This window comes from Lutra lutra, chromosome 17 (assembly GCF_902655055.1).
Source record: "Lutra lutra chromosome 17, mLutLut1.2, whole genome shotgun sequence".
In the NCBI taxonomy this organism is placed as follows: domain Eukaryota; kingdom Metazoa; phylum Chordata; class Mammalia; order Carnivora; family Mustelidae; genus Lutra; species Lutra lutra.
Genome location: NC_062294.1, coordinates 46,579,798 through 46,592,770, shown reverse-complemented (window position 1 = coordinate 46,592,770; position 12,973 = coordinate 46,579,798). Strand labels below are relative to the sequence as shown.

At 51.1% G+C, this 12,973-nt stretch overlaps 1 protein-coding gene across 1 annotated transcript; it reads left to right on the top strand.

Moving 5' to 3' along the window:
* Positions 1-962: 962 nt before the first annotated feature.
* FBL (fibrillarin) lies at positions 963-12,643 on the top strand. The gene is made up of 9 exons (XM_047710407.1): positions 963-1,118; positions 7,354-7,506; positions 7,611-7,712; positions 7,801-7,895; positions 8,827-8,997; positions 10,050-10,182; positions 11,163-11,275; positions 12,259-12,404; positions 12,513-12,643. The coding sequence occupies exons 1-9, from the start codon at positions 1,109-1,111 to the stop codon at positions 12,535-12,537; spliced, it is 948 nt and encodes a 315-aa protein (XP_047566363.1). The 5' UTR covers positions 963-1,108; the 3' UTR covers positions 12,538-12,643.
* Positions 12,644-12,973: the final 330 nt, after the last annotated feature.

The following is a 12,973-nucleotide window of genomic DNA, read 5'->3' as shown; positions in this document are numbered from 1 at the left end:
CAGGCCCTTTGCACATACAATCCTCGCTACCTAGAACTCTCTTCCCCCAGATAGGGCCATACCTCACTCTTCACCTCTTTTAGCTCTTTGCTCAAGTCACCTGATGCATTCCTTGACCACCAGTGAAGAAATGTCACCCCTCCTCTAACAGTCCTCTCTTCTTTCCCTGCTGTTATTTCTCCAAAGCACCTTTATTGCCTTCTAATATCTTGGTTGGTATCTGTTTCTCCCACTAGAAGATGAACTCCGGAAGGGTGGGGATTTGGATGTGTTCATTGCTGTATTCTCAGTGCATAGGGCACCTGGTGCATAAATGCTTATCAAGCCCAGAGTCTTCCCTGTTCTTAGCGGGGGAATGGGTCAGGGAAAGTTTTCCAGTATAGAGGGGCCTTAGGTAGTTAATTATAGAGAAGAGATGAGATGCCTGGGTGGCTCAGGTCATAATCCCAGGGCTCTGGGACTGAGCCCCACATCGGGCTCCCTGCTCAGCCAGGAGCCTGTTTCTTCCATTTCCTGTGCCGCTCCCCCTGCTTGCAAGTAAATACATAAAATCTTAAAAAAAAAGAAGAAGAAGAAGAAAGGAAGGAAGGAAGGGAGGGAGGGAGAAAAAGAAAAAAGGAAGGGAGGAAAGAAGGAAAGAAGGGAGGAAGGGAAGGAGGGAGGAAGGAAGGAAGTGAGAAAGAGGGAAGTAAGGAAGGAAGAAAGGTAAAGAAGGAAAAAAAATAGAGAAGACGAGCAGAGGGCACAAGGCGTATGAAGGCCTGCTGATGAGCCCCGATTACCCGGAGACTCACAACCGCAAAGGGGAAGCAGGAAGCGCGATCACCGTAGCGACCGCAGCGCAACCAGCGTAAGCAGCGCAAGCAGCGCAAGCAGCGCGTAAAGACAGCGGAGGGGGGAGGGGTGCCGTGCGAGGCTCACGAAGCCCCGCCCACAGCGCGCACAGGGGGCCGCGGACGCAGCCTGGGCTCCGAGGGGCGGGGTTGCGAAGATGCGTCACGCGCCGTACGACGCCGCGCGTGCGCTCCTTTCCACGTGCGAAAGCTCCAGACTCGTGTAGTCTGGGTCGCTCCAGAAGAGTCCTGAGCCGGGGAGCTGAGCTCTCGCCATGAAGCCAGGTGCAAGCCGCGGTTGGGGTCCAGGGTTAGGGGTCAGGGACTGGAGCCGGCGGAAATCGAAGCGCCAGACCGGCGTCGGAGGGGCGGGGCCTTGGCTTAGGGGCAAGGGCTCCGGTGTCTTGTGGGGTCGGGGTCCTGGTTCCGGTCTCCTGTGCCTAGGGGGTATTGGTTCCGCCCTGTGATGGTCGCCGAGCTTGGGGTTCGGGTTCCTGGTCTGGAGGTGTGTGACTGGCTTTGGGGGTTCCAGTCGTGAGTCGAGCATATTGGGCTTGAAATGGGGGGGGGGGTTCCTGAACTAGGATTCATCTCACTGAGGCCATTAGGGGTCTTGGTTGTTGGGCTGGGGGGTGGCAGTCGGGAGTGCTGACCCGGAGTCTGGATTCAGGCATCTGGGGGCTTGGATCTCAGGCCGTGGGATTTGGGGTTAATGTCTTGGTTCACAGGTGGAGAGTCTCGATTTGGGGTCGGGGAGAACTCCCGTTTGCTTCCTGTGTCCCCGCCGCAACGACCATCCATCCCCTTAGGTCCCGGGCCAGCTTCTCAGAGAGGGCCCAAGTGAGTGAGGAGTGCTGCTTTGACAGTGCGTGGCCTTCTGTGTCCCACTTTCCCGCTCTCTACTCTCCCGAGAGGCGGGTCTCTGAGGTTTGAGTGATCGTGATTCTCAACTCGGGTGAGATGAACCTTCACAAGCCCAAGATAGGCTTAGCTTGGGGTGGGGGGGAAATAGAGGACTTGAGTGATTTTATTCATTTGATTTTCCCCGAGGTTCTCATGAACCCACCCCACCTCCATGGTGGAAGATTGATGACAGTCCAGGCTTTGACAGTAGGAAGGTCTTAGTTCATAAATTTCAGTGCTGGCTTTGTTTCTTAAGCTACTGTGTGACCTTGGGCAAGTGGCTTTACCTCTCTGAGTCTCGGTTTTCTTTTTTTTTTTTTTTAAAGATTTATTTTATTTATTTATTTGACAGACAGAGATCACAAGTCGGTTAGAGGCAGGCAGAGAGAGAGGAGGAAGCAGGCTCCCCACAGAGCAGAGAGCCCGATGCAGGGCTCGATCCCAGGACGCTGGGATCATGACCTGAGCTGAAGGCAGCGGCTTAAATCCACTGAGCCACCCAGGCGCCCGAGTCTCGGTTTTCTTGTCAGTAAAATGGTTTCCGGTTATAATTTAGCAAGATCGTGTTAAGAAAAAATAGCATACCATGGTAATCTTTTTGCAATATTTAAGTGTACAAATCGACGGGTTGTACACAGTAGCCTTACACGATGCCATATGTCAGGTCTTAATAAAGCTGGGGGGAGAATAGCTCAAGGCTTGACACATAGTGCTGTCTCTAATTGTTAGCTTTATTGTTCTTTTTTTTTTTTAAGATTTTTAATTTATTTATTTTGACAGAGAGAGATCACAAGTAGACAGAAAGGCAGGCGGCGGGGGGAGGGGGAAGCAGGCTCCCCGCTGGATCCCAGGACTCTGGGATCATGACCTGAGCCAAAGGCAGAGGCTTTAACCCACTGAGCCACCCAGGCGTCCCTTTATCGTTCTTCTTAAGAGGAGCAAAATTAGGATCTTTCTCCCTGGTGTCTTAGGTCTTTCTAAGTCAGGATGTACCCCTCCCCACAACTTGCTCCACTAGAGTTTGAAGAAATCTTCCCACTGTGACCCAGAAGGTCTGTTTCCTAGTGCAGATCTTTGTTATCCCTTAATCTTTTCCCTCCATGTGTGGAGAGATGGGGTCATCTGGTGGAGGGGGCAGCTGGGTTTGTGGATCCTTGTATCCCCTGTGAAACTCCCTTTCTCTTCAGCATTTGGAGATCGGATAAAATGGTGTGGGGGGTGGGGTGCTGGACTGTGTATCTCCCATCAGACACTGGCATGCAGGCAGGCACCCTATAATCTGATTCCCCCCAGGAATGGAGGAGACACCTTCCTCCTAACCCTTCCCTCATTGTTTTAGGCTATGAAGTTACAGAAGTGTTAAGAGTCAGCTCTTCACCGGGGCGCCTGGGTGGCTCAGTGGGTTAAGCCTCTGCCTTCAGCTCAGGTCATGATCTCAGGGTCCTGGGATCAAGCCCCGCATTGGGCTCTCTGCTTAGCAGGGAGCCTGCTTCCCACCCCCCCACCCCACCCCCCGCCAACCTCTGCCTGCCTCTCTGCCTACTTGTGATCTCTGTGAAATAAATAAATAAAATCTTAAAAAAAAAAAAAAAGGAGTCAGCTCTTTACAAAGGATTGAGTCTGGTTGAGAGAAGAAGCCTTGGGGAGATTTTGAGCAGGGACGTGAGGCAGTCTGATGGACGCATTTAATTTGATTTTTTTTTTTAAGATTTTATTTATTTATTTGACAGACAGAGATCACAAGTAGGCAGAGAGGCAGGCAGAGAGAGAGGAGGAAGTAGGCTCCCTGCTGAGCAGAGAGCCCGATGCGGGGCGATGCGGGGCTCGATCCCAGGACCCTGGGATCATGACCTGAGCCGAAGGCAGAGGCCTTAACCCACTGAGCCACCCAGGCGCCCCTGATGGACACATTTAGAAGGATCCTTCTGGCTTGTGTGTGTGTGTAAAGGATGTCAGGGAGCAGAAGTGGAAGCGGGCGCATCAGTGGGAAGCTTGTTGCTGTGATCTGGGAGGTGACAGCCTTGGACCAGGATGGTAGTAGTGGATCCGCCTGATACACTGTCCCAGTTTGGAAATGTATTTTGAAGATAGAGCCCGCAGCTTGTATGTGGGTATAAGAGAGGGGTCAAGGAGCCCTCGGGGCTTGGGCATGTGTAACCCGAAGGATGGAGTGTCGGTTTTCTGAGCTGCGGAAGATTGTGGGAGGAGAGCAGGGTTTAAACCAGCGAACCTCCTCCTAAAACTCCTGGAAAAGCGTGTGCGAATGTATAGTTTCCCTGAGGAGTGGGTGCTTTTAGTACATTTTTGTAAGCTCCCCAGGACCTGAAACGAATTAAGATACGTTTTGAGTATCTGGGCCTGAGAGTTGGCACCCGTGCCCCCATGCCCCCTGCCGTGGCCGCACTTCTCGGGTCTCTGTTACACAGGCCTGGGTTGAGTCTCTTAGGCCCAGTGGAGTCTCCCCTAAGAGGGAGGGCAAGGGGACTCTCCCTCCCTTCATTTGAACACTCCTATGCAAACTGTGTGCCAGGAGCTGTGTTGAGGGAAGTGCTTTGTGTGTATTAAGTCATTTATTCTTTGCAGCTCTGTGTGGTGGGTGCTGTGTTATCACCATATCTCTGTCTTACAGATGAAGTTCTGCAGGATTCCCATGAACCGTCCCTACTCTCTAGGGTCGGGAGTGGCAGCTCCATTGCCATGTATGGGACACATGAACTACTCGAGGGGAGGGGACCAGGGTTCTGGTCACCATGTCATCACCTGCTTCCTGAACAGAGAGGATGCTTTCTCCCCCTGAGGCAGAACGCAGGGGTGTAGGAGTCATCGGCACACAGCTCGCTGAATGTTTATTGAGCCACTTGGTGCCAAGAGTCGTGCATGGTTCTGGGGATGCAGTATGATCAAAACGACTAAAACATCCTGGTCCCTTGGGGCCTTGATTCTGGTGCAGGAGTCAGGCAGTAATAAAGAGTGCCATGTGTGGTGACTGATAGGAAAAACAAGAAAGCTGGGTAAAGGTAGGCAGCCCAAAGGCCTTTCTGGAAGGAACGTTTCATCGGAGATCTGAGCGCAGTGAGCAAGTGGGTGAGCCTAGCAAATGTCTCCAGGACCCAGGCAGTGGGAACAGCAGGTATAAAAAGGTTTTGGGATGCCTGGGTGGCTCAGTTAGGTAAGCCGCTGCCTTCGGCTCAGGTCATGATCCCAGAATCCTGGGATTGAGTCCCACATAGGGTTCCTTCCTCAGCAGGGAGCCTGCTTCTCTCTCTGCCTCTGCCTGCCAGTCTGCCTGCTCGTGCTCTCCCTCCCTCTCTCTCTGACATATAAATAAAATCTTTTAAAAATAATAATTAGTTAATTAAAATTAAATAAATAAGTAAATAAAAATAAAAGTTTAGAAGCTGGAGAGGGAGTTTGAGGAGGAAGAGCACAAAGAGCCCGGCATAGAAGGAGAGAGGTCACAAAAGTCAGCGGGAGCCAGAGATGGGGGGTGGTAGTTTTTCTTTGGACTACACATTTAAAATCACCTGGGGAGGGGCGCCTGGATGGCTCAGTGGGTTAAACCTCTGCCTTCGGCTCAGGTCATGGTCCCAGGGTCTTGGGATTGAGCCCTGCATCGCCCAGGCTCTATGCTCAGTGGGGAGCCTGCTTCCCCCTCTCTCCCTCTGCCTGCCTCTCTGCCTACTTGTGATGTCCGTCAAATAAATAAATAAAATCTTTTAAAAATAAAAAATAAAATCACCTGGGGAACTTTAAAAAGCCCTGTGCTCAGGCTCCTACACCAGACACCTAAACAGGATCTGTCCATTCCAGAGATTAGCCAAAGGTGAGAGTCACTGATTTCGGTCTTTGGAAGCCAGAGAAAGGAATTTTGGATGCATTTTCAGTGTGACAGAAAACCACTGAAGGGATTTAGGCAGAAGGATGAAGAGATCTGATTTCGTGGTTTGGGAAAGGTCAATCCCTAGCTGCCGTGTGGACAGGAGACTCTAGAGGGAGGTAGGGAGTAAAGGTAGGCCAACTCTTTAGGAGTACCCAGACTTAACTTTTAACACTTAAATTAGTAATAACGATAAAAAGTTTTTCATTTTCATCTTTAAAAAAGGTTTTTTTGAAGATTTTATTTATTTGAGAGAGAGTGCACAGGAGTGGGGGGTGGGGTACTGAGAGCAGAGGGAGAAGCAGACTCCCCTTCCTAGCCTTCAAAGCAAGGAAGGAGCCTGATGCAGGGCTCTCAGGATCCCAGGACCCTGAGATCATGACCTGAGCTGAAGACAGCCACTTAACCTAACCGACTGAGCCACCCTGGCATTCCTATGTTTTCATTTTTAACGGCGTTATGAAACATGAAGCTTTCCTAGCGTGTGAACATAGTAATGCATCTTTACAAAAACTCTGGCAAGTTTACTATTGAATAGTTGACATCAAGTGAGATCATTTTAAAGCATCACCAATGTTCACACTATTATCTTATAACTCGTGGGATTTGCTGAACGTCCGGCGGAGCTTGGGACCCCGGCACAGAAAAGTCAGCTGTTGAATCTGTTAGCACCAGAATTCCATCTGCTTCCGCCATGGTTACGGGCTCAGTGAAGTGGATGGGTTTGCTCTGACCTGAAGTGATGAAAATCAAGTCTCCCTGAATCTTTTCCCTTCAACTTTCAGTCCTGTTGACAAGCCCTAAATTGTTAATACATTGTCACTCACCCATAAAGGACGATTCAATTTTTTTTCTCGTTTTTTCCTCCCTGAGGTGGGAGAGACTTCTGCAGGTTTGTAAGCAGGGAGATCGGGTAGCAGGAAAGACATCATGCCCACCTCCCCTCCAGACCCAAGTTCAGAGGGTGGGAGGGCATGGAAATGTTGCCAGGGTCTGGGGGCCCCTGCTGCCACAATGAGCTGCTTCACACTAACACTGAAAATAGAGTGGATTCTGCAGATTTGCTATCTGACCCACAAAAGCAGAACTTTGACAGTAATCTCCATGTACCTAGGTGTTCCACCCCTACCCGAATCCCCACTATTTGAGTTTTACATTATCATCCTCTTGCCTGGGGATGGCGGGGTGGGGGGGGCGTGGCTTGTGGGTTACAGCCTGACATTATTTCATTTTAGTTGTTGCTGAACTTTATAAGAGATACTATGTTGGATGTGGTTTTCTTCAACTTGCTTTTTCACTTAACTTATGACTCTTTAAGATTTATTTACCTATTGGGCGCCTGGGTGGCTCAGTGGGTTAAGCCGCTGCCTTTGGCTCAGGTCATGATCTCAGGGTCCTGGGATCGAGTCCCACATCGGGCTCTCTGCTCAGCGGGGAGCCTGCTTCCCTCTCTCTGTCTCTCTCTCTCTGCCTGCCTCTCCGTCTACTTGTGATCTCTCTCTGTCGGATAAATAAATAAAATCTTTAAAAAAAAAAAAAGATTTACCTGTTGCGTGTAACTGTAGATCCTTGTGATTGTTGACGATGAATATTCCCCAGTTTTATCTGCTGTTGGAACCTCTGGGTTAGCCCCTGATTTTTCTGCTGTTGGGAGTATCAGGGACCCCTCCTGGTGGAATCGTGAGATGTAACTTCTCCAGCTTCATCGTGCTCTGATTCCTCTTTCTGTTGCCATTACAGGTTTCAGCCCCCGTGGGGGCGGCTTCGGTGGCCGAGGGGGCTTCAGTGACCGCGGTGGTCGTGGTGGAGGCCGAGGAGGCTTTGGCGGGGGCAGAGGTCGGGGTGGCGGCTTTAGGGGCCGAGGCCGAGGAGGAGGAGGAGGAGGACGAGGTGGTAAGTGACTTAGTGGTAAGTGACCCAGGCTTTGCCTGGGCTCGGGGTGAGGGGAGGGAAGAGATCATGGGATCTCCCTCTCTCACGGCCTCCCTGCCTTGCAGGTGGAGGTTTCCAGTCTGGTGGCAACCGGGGCCGCGGTCGGGGAGGAAAAAGAGGAAACCAGTCGGGGAAGAATGTGATGGTGGAGCCTCATCGGCATGAAGGTGAGTGAGGCGGGCCGGGAGCTGCCGAAGGTGGGGTGTGGTGGGGTGCGGCCCAGGGTCTTCACCTTGTGCTGTTTTCCTCGCTTAGGTGTCTTCATTTGTCGAGGAAAGGAAGATGCCCTTGTCACCAAGAATCTGGTTCCTGGAGAATCAGTATATGGAGAGAAGAGAGTCTCTATTGCGGTGAGAGCAGTGGCCAGCAGTCTATTCTCCCTGCCCCCACCACGTCTTACACGTGCCAGCCAGGGGGATCATCGTAATCCAGAAGTCAGATCCCCACTTCTGTGGGTCCTGGGTCCTCAGTGTGGCCCAGAAGCCCCTGCACATCCCCCTCTCTCCCCTCTGACCATACGGACCTCCTCTCTCCTCCCTCTGCCTGGAGTACGGCTCTCCCAGCTGTGCGCATGTGGCTGGTTCCCTTTCTCACAAGGCCACCTTACACCACCCGGTCTGTCAAAAGCAGCCCTCACTGCCCACCCTCTGCCCTGTTATCTCGTGTCATTTTCTTTATGGCCAGGCACACTCTTACTCAGGGCCTTCTGCTGCCTTTCCTGCTGCCTCGAATGCGCTTTCCCAGATAACTTGCTTGGCCCGCAGCTCCTTCAGGAGCCTCCTTTGGGGCTCTTGGCTGGCCACCCTGTCTCATCTTCTGCTGTTCCTCAACCCATTCCCCCTACTTCATTTCCTCTTTCCTGACTTGATCTTTGCCCTAGCAGCTGTCCCTGGCTACTGTACCATATGTGTTAGTTAGTTCAGTGTATACTTACTCCTTGAGGACAGGGGTCTTGGTCTCATTCAGTGTGCCTCCCTAGTGCCTGGCACAGGGTCTGGCCCACAGTCTGTGCTGGCACAGCGAATGTTTGGTGAATGAATGCACAGGTCTTGCTGTTAATGGATGTGATCTCTCGTCTCTCTGTTTATGGTCTGTCCCTGCCTCCTTCTACCTGAGTCGATAACCTCCATGAGAGGGCAGGTGCTGCAGCTGTCACGGTCACTAATGTGTACCTGTGTTTATCTCTTGAACAATGAGCAAGCGCTCAGAGCCCTGGGGCGAAGGGCAGTGGGGTCTAGCAGAAAAGCCTGGCACTGACTTCCCCCGCCTCTCCCGGCCTAGGAGGGCGATGACAAAATCGAGTACCGTGCCTGGAACCCCTTCCGCTCCAAGCTGGCAGCAGCAATCCTGGGCGGCGTGGACCAGATCCATATCAAGCCAGGGGCCAAGGTGCTCTACCTTGGGGCTGCATCAGGCACCACTGTCTCCCACGTCTCTGACATTGTAGGCCCGGTGAGTGAATGGGGGGAGAAGGAGGGGTGAGTCAGGGCAAATGGTGAGGTGGAAGGGAGGGAGAGGTGTGGCTTGGGGCTAGGCCCTTCCTGGAGAGCACCTGTGGGAGAAAGAGCAGCTCCAAGCATCCGGTCTCCAAAGCCTCATTTAGTCTCACTCCTGAGTTCCTGGTCTGGAGGGAAGGGACATGGGTGTGGAGTAAGTGCAGTTAGAGGGGCCCAGGGTGGAGACAGTTGGAATTGTTTGCCCTCTTTCAAAACGTTTGTCCCCAAGTCTCGTCTTCTGGTTTCTCTTAAAAGAACAGATGTCAGTTTCTGGGCCTGCATTTCTGTGTCGCTGTGCAGGCTCCCTGGTTAGAGGACCCCAGCGCAGCTCACTTCAGGAACCCCTGCTCCTCCTCATGACTGTAGTCTGTGTCATTTAGTGGTTAAAAACCCCAGGCTCGGATGTAGGCATTTAACAGTGAGGTGGCCTTCGGCAAGTTATGGAAACCCTCTGAGCCTCAGTTTACCCTCTGGAATATCAGGTTGCCTTGAAGCTAAAGGAGTGAATTCCTATAAAGTACTTAGAGCAGTCCCTGGCCCATTGTAAGCTGTTAGGACTTCATTGCTGTGCCCTGGCTTCCTCATTTGAGGCCTATATTGGGGGACTGGGCTCTCAGATCAAGTCAAGAGGGACCGAGTAACCGTTGGCAACAACAGTTGTCAAACGGCAGGATTTTGATTCAGGGATTTGAAGGGACGCTACATGCAGTGTTCATGCCCAAAAGTAGGTGTCCCATCTAAGAACTGGGATCAGTGTTGTTTTGTTTTGTTTGTTTGATTTTAAAGATTTTATTTATTTATTTGACACAGAGGGAGACAGCAAGAGAGGGAACACAGGCAGGGGGAGTGGGAGAGGGAGAAGCAGGCTTCCCACTGAGCAGGGAGCCTGATGGCGGGGCTCTATCCCAGGACCCTGGGGATCATGACCTGAGCTGAAGGCAGACGCTTAACAACTGAGCCACCCAGATGCCCCTGGGACCAGTGTTTTTATTATTTGATTTATTTTAGGATGGTCTAGTCTATGCAGTCGAGTTCTCCCACCGCTCTGGCCGTGACCTCATTAACTTGGCCAAGAAGAGGACCAATATTATTCCTGTTATTGAGGATGCTCGGCACCCGCACAAGTACCGCATGCTCATCGGTGAGGGCTCTGGGGGTTGGCTCAGCTTGTGTAGGCCAGGCCACGCCAGGGTTCCTGGAAGAGGTGGCCAGAGCCCCTATTGGAATGGAATCAGAGTGGATGAGCAAGCCTTCTGAGTCTGTTGGAATGAAGAGGGTGAGGGGAGCTGGGTGGGGTTGTGGAGCTTGGGTGTTGGGCACCCTCATACGTCCCGCCTCCCTCTAAAATATGGTACTTGGCATGCTGCGCCTGGCTTACGTATAACAGCCCCCTTCAGAGGTCCTCCTCCTCATCACCTGGGGCGATCATAACCCAGAAAGCATAAACTGAGTGTGGTCTGGCCCAGAGGGACCCATTGTGACTATTACTGTGTTTAAAAAAAATTGGAAGCATAATGTAAAACTGGAATTCCTTGTAAACCACCCTCAGAGGTAACCAATACGAGCAATGTTTTGTCCGCTTTCCCCAGTTTAAAAAAATCGGTTTTCATTATACCATGTTTTTATTCAGTCACATTGGCTTAAAAATAATACTTTGCATTCCTCTGGTTTTGAGTTGTTTTTCCCCCCCATGCATTCATACCATACCCTTTGTCCTGCAATGTATGTCACTTTTGACAGTCCCGCAGACACTTTTGCCTGTAAGTGCTCACCTTTACTTGCCTTTTTGATGACGTGTCTGTCTCCCCTCCCCCCCCACCCCAAACCTGGGAGCGTCTCAAGGGCAGGGTCCAGGTTTGACTTGTCTCTGTGTCCCCCACACCTGGCCTAGGGCTGGCCACAGAGTAGGTGGCAATCGTGGTTCACAAGAGGAATGAGTGGATAGTGTGATTGGGTTTTGGACCCATCCTGGGAGCACAATGGAGGAAAGGGGACCGGTGGTATGAAAAGAAACTGGAAGCAGGAAGACTCTGGCAGGAATCTGCTGGTGATGGGGCCTCATGGGAGGAGCTGGGAAGGTGGGGTGGATCCAGCTTGTAACTGTCACTTCTTTCTCCCTAGCAATGGTGGATGTGATCTTTGCCGACGTGGCCCAGCCAGACCAGACCCGGATCGTAGCCCTGAATGCCCACACTTTCCTTCGAAACGGAGGACACTTTGTGATTTCTATTAAGGTGCGGGGCTGGGAGGAGTTTAAGATGAAGTGGTAGTACCTTTGTAACTGCCAAGCAGCTACTCAAAAACAAGGGGCCCTCCATCCTCCTAATCCAGACAGTCTATTCCCAGACTCTATCCCTGCCCCCCCAGCCCCTAGTCAAATAGCACATGATGGAAAATGTCTGCAAAACTAAAAGGCTTTTAGTTTAAATAGGCAAAGAATGGTCAAGTGCATGATCGTGGAGTTGACCATCTGAGTTTGAATTCCAGCTTGCACTGATTCTGAGCAAGTTACCTAACCTATGTGCCTGCCTGTTTCTTTATGTGTCAAGTAGAGGGATTAGTCATCTCTCTTTTAGTGTTGATATAAGGATTAAATTTATCAATATATATGTAGTGTTTAGAATAGAGCCTGGTATAAAATTTTATTTATGTATTTATTTTTAAGATTTATTTATTTGAGGCAGTGAGCACAAGCAGGAGAGGGAGAGGGAGAAGCAGGCTCCCTTGCTGAGCAGGGAGCCCGATGCCAGGCTCTATCCCAAGACCCTGTAATCATGGCCTGAGCTGAAGGCAAACACTTAACCAACTGAGCCACCTAGGCGCCCCTAAAATAAACTTTAGATGAATGCTAGATGCAATCTGAAAAATGTTTTATTTTGAAATAGGGATTTTCAGCCAGATTCACCATTCGTTAGCCTTTTGTTACATTTATTTTAGTATTCTCAGCATCATTATTATTGTTAAAGAAGAGAAAGTAAGAGGGGAAAAAAGAAAAAAACCTGGGTATAAAATTAAAACACTGGCTTTAAGATAAATAGGTCTCTGTGTGAAGTCCAAACCAAATTGGAAAACTTCTCTAACGAAGTCTTTCCCTACATTTCCAAAACCTGAGTTTCACAGAGTTTCCAATGAAAACAAATACTGCTGGTTTAAAGAGCACAAAAATAGGGACAAGAGCCCAAAGCCTTGCTGCGAACTTAAATTCTGTCTTCTGTAGGCCAACTGCATTGACTCCACGGCCTCTGCTGAGGCTGTGTTTGCCTCTGAAGTGAAGAAGATGCAGCAGGAGAACATGAAACCCCAGGAGCAGCTGACCTTAGAGCCGTATGAGAGAGACCACGCCGTGGTGGTGGGTGTGTACAGGTGAGCAGGGGCAGGCAGCCTGCGCAGACAGAGCCCTGCGGGTCAGCGTTGGTGGGAGTGCCCCAGATGGTGACAAGCTCTGAATCGCCTCTCTCCTTCCTCGCACAGGCCACCTCCCAAGGTGAAGAACTGAACCCCCCTTCCATCTGGATTGCCAAGAGATTATGTTGCTACTGTTTCACGTGTGTTTTTCTATTAAAAGACTTATCCAGGCGCACCTGGGTGGCTCAGTCGCTTAAGCGTGGACCTCTTGATCTCAGCGCAGGTCTTGATACCGCGGTCGTGAGTTCAAGCGCAGCCTTCTTTAAAAATTCAACCGTCACCACTGTGGGCTGAGCAGCGACCGCCATTCCACAGGGCGCGTGCGCCGTTCACCAACTGGCACGGGAGTTGGGGTGGGCAACTTCATCTGGTCGCTCGTGCGCATGCTCTTTTCTTGGCTGCCTTTTGCGCAGTCGTAACCCGGATTCTGACGCCTGGGCGGGGTTGATAGCATACAGTGCATGTCGGCCGGTGAGCCTCGCTGCGCGCAGGCGCGGAGTGTTACCCTTGGTCACGTGGGGGAAGCG

Bases quoted from the DNA above. Each gene is read 5' to 3' on its own strand.
- FBL (XM_047710407.1), top strand. The intron at 7,896-8,826 runs GTGAGAGCAGTG...CTCCCGGCCTAG, and splicing joins AGAAGAGAGTCTCTATTGCG to GAGGGCGATGACAAAATCGA. The intron at 12,405-12,512 runs GTGAGCAGGGGC...TTCCTCGCACAG, and splicing joins GTGGTGGTGGGTGTGTACAG to GCCACCTCCCAAGGTGAAGA.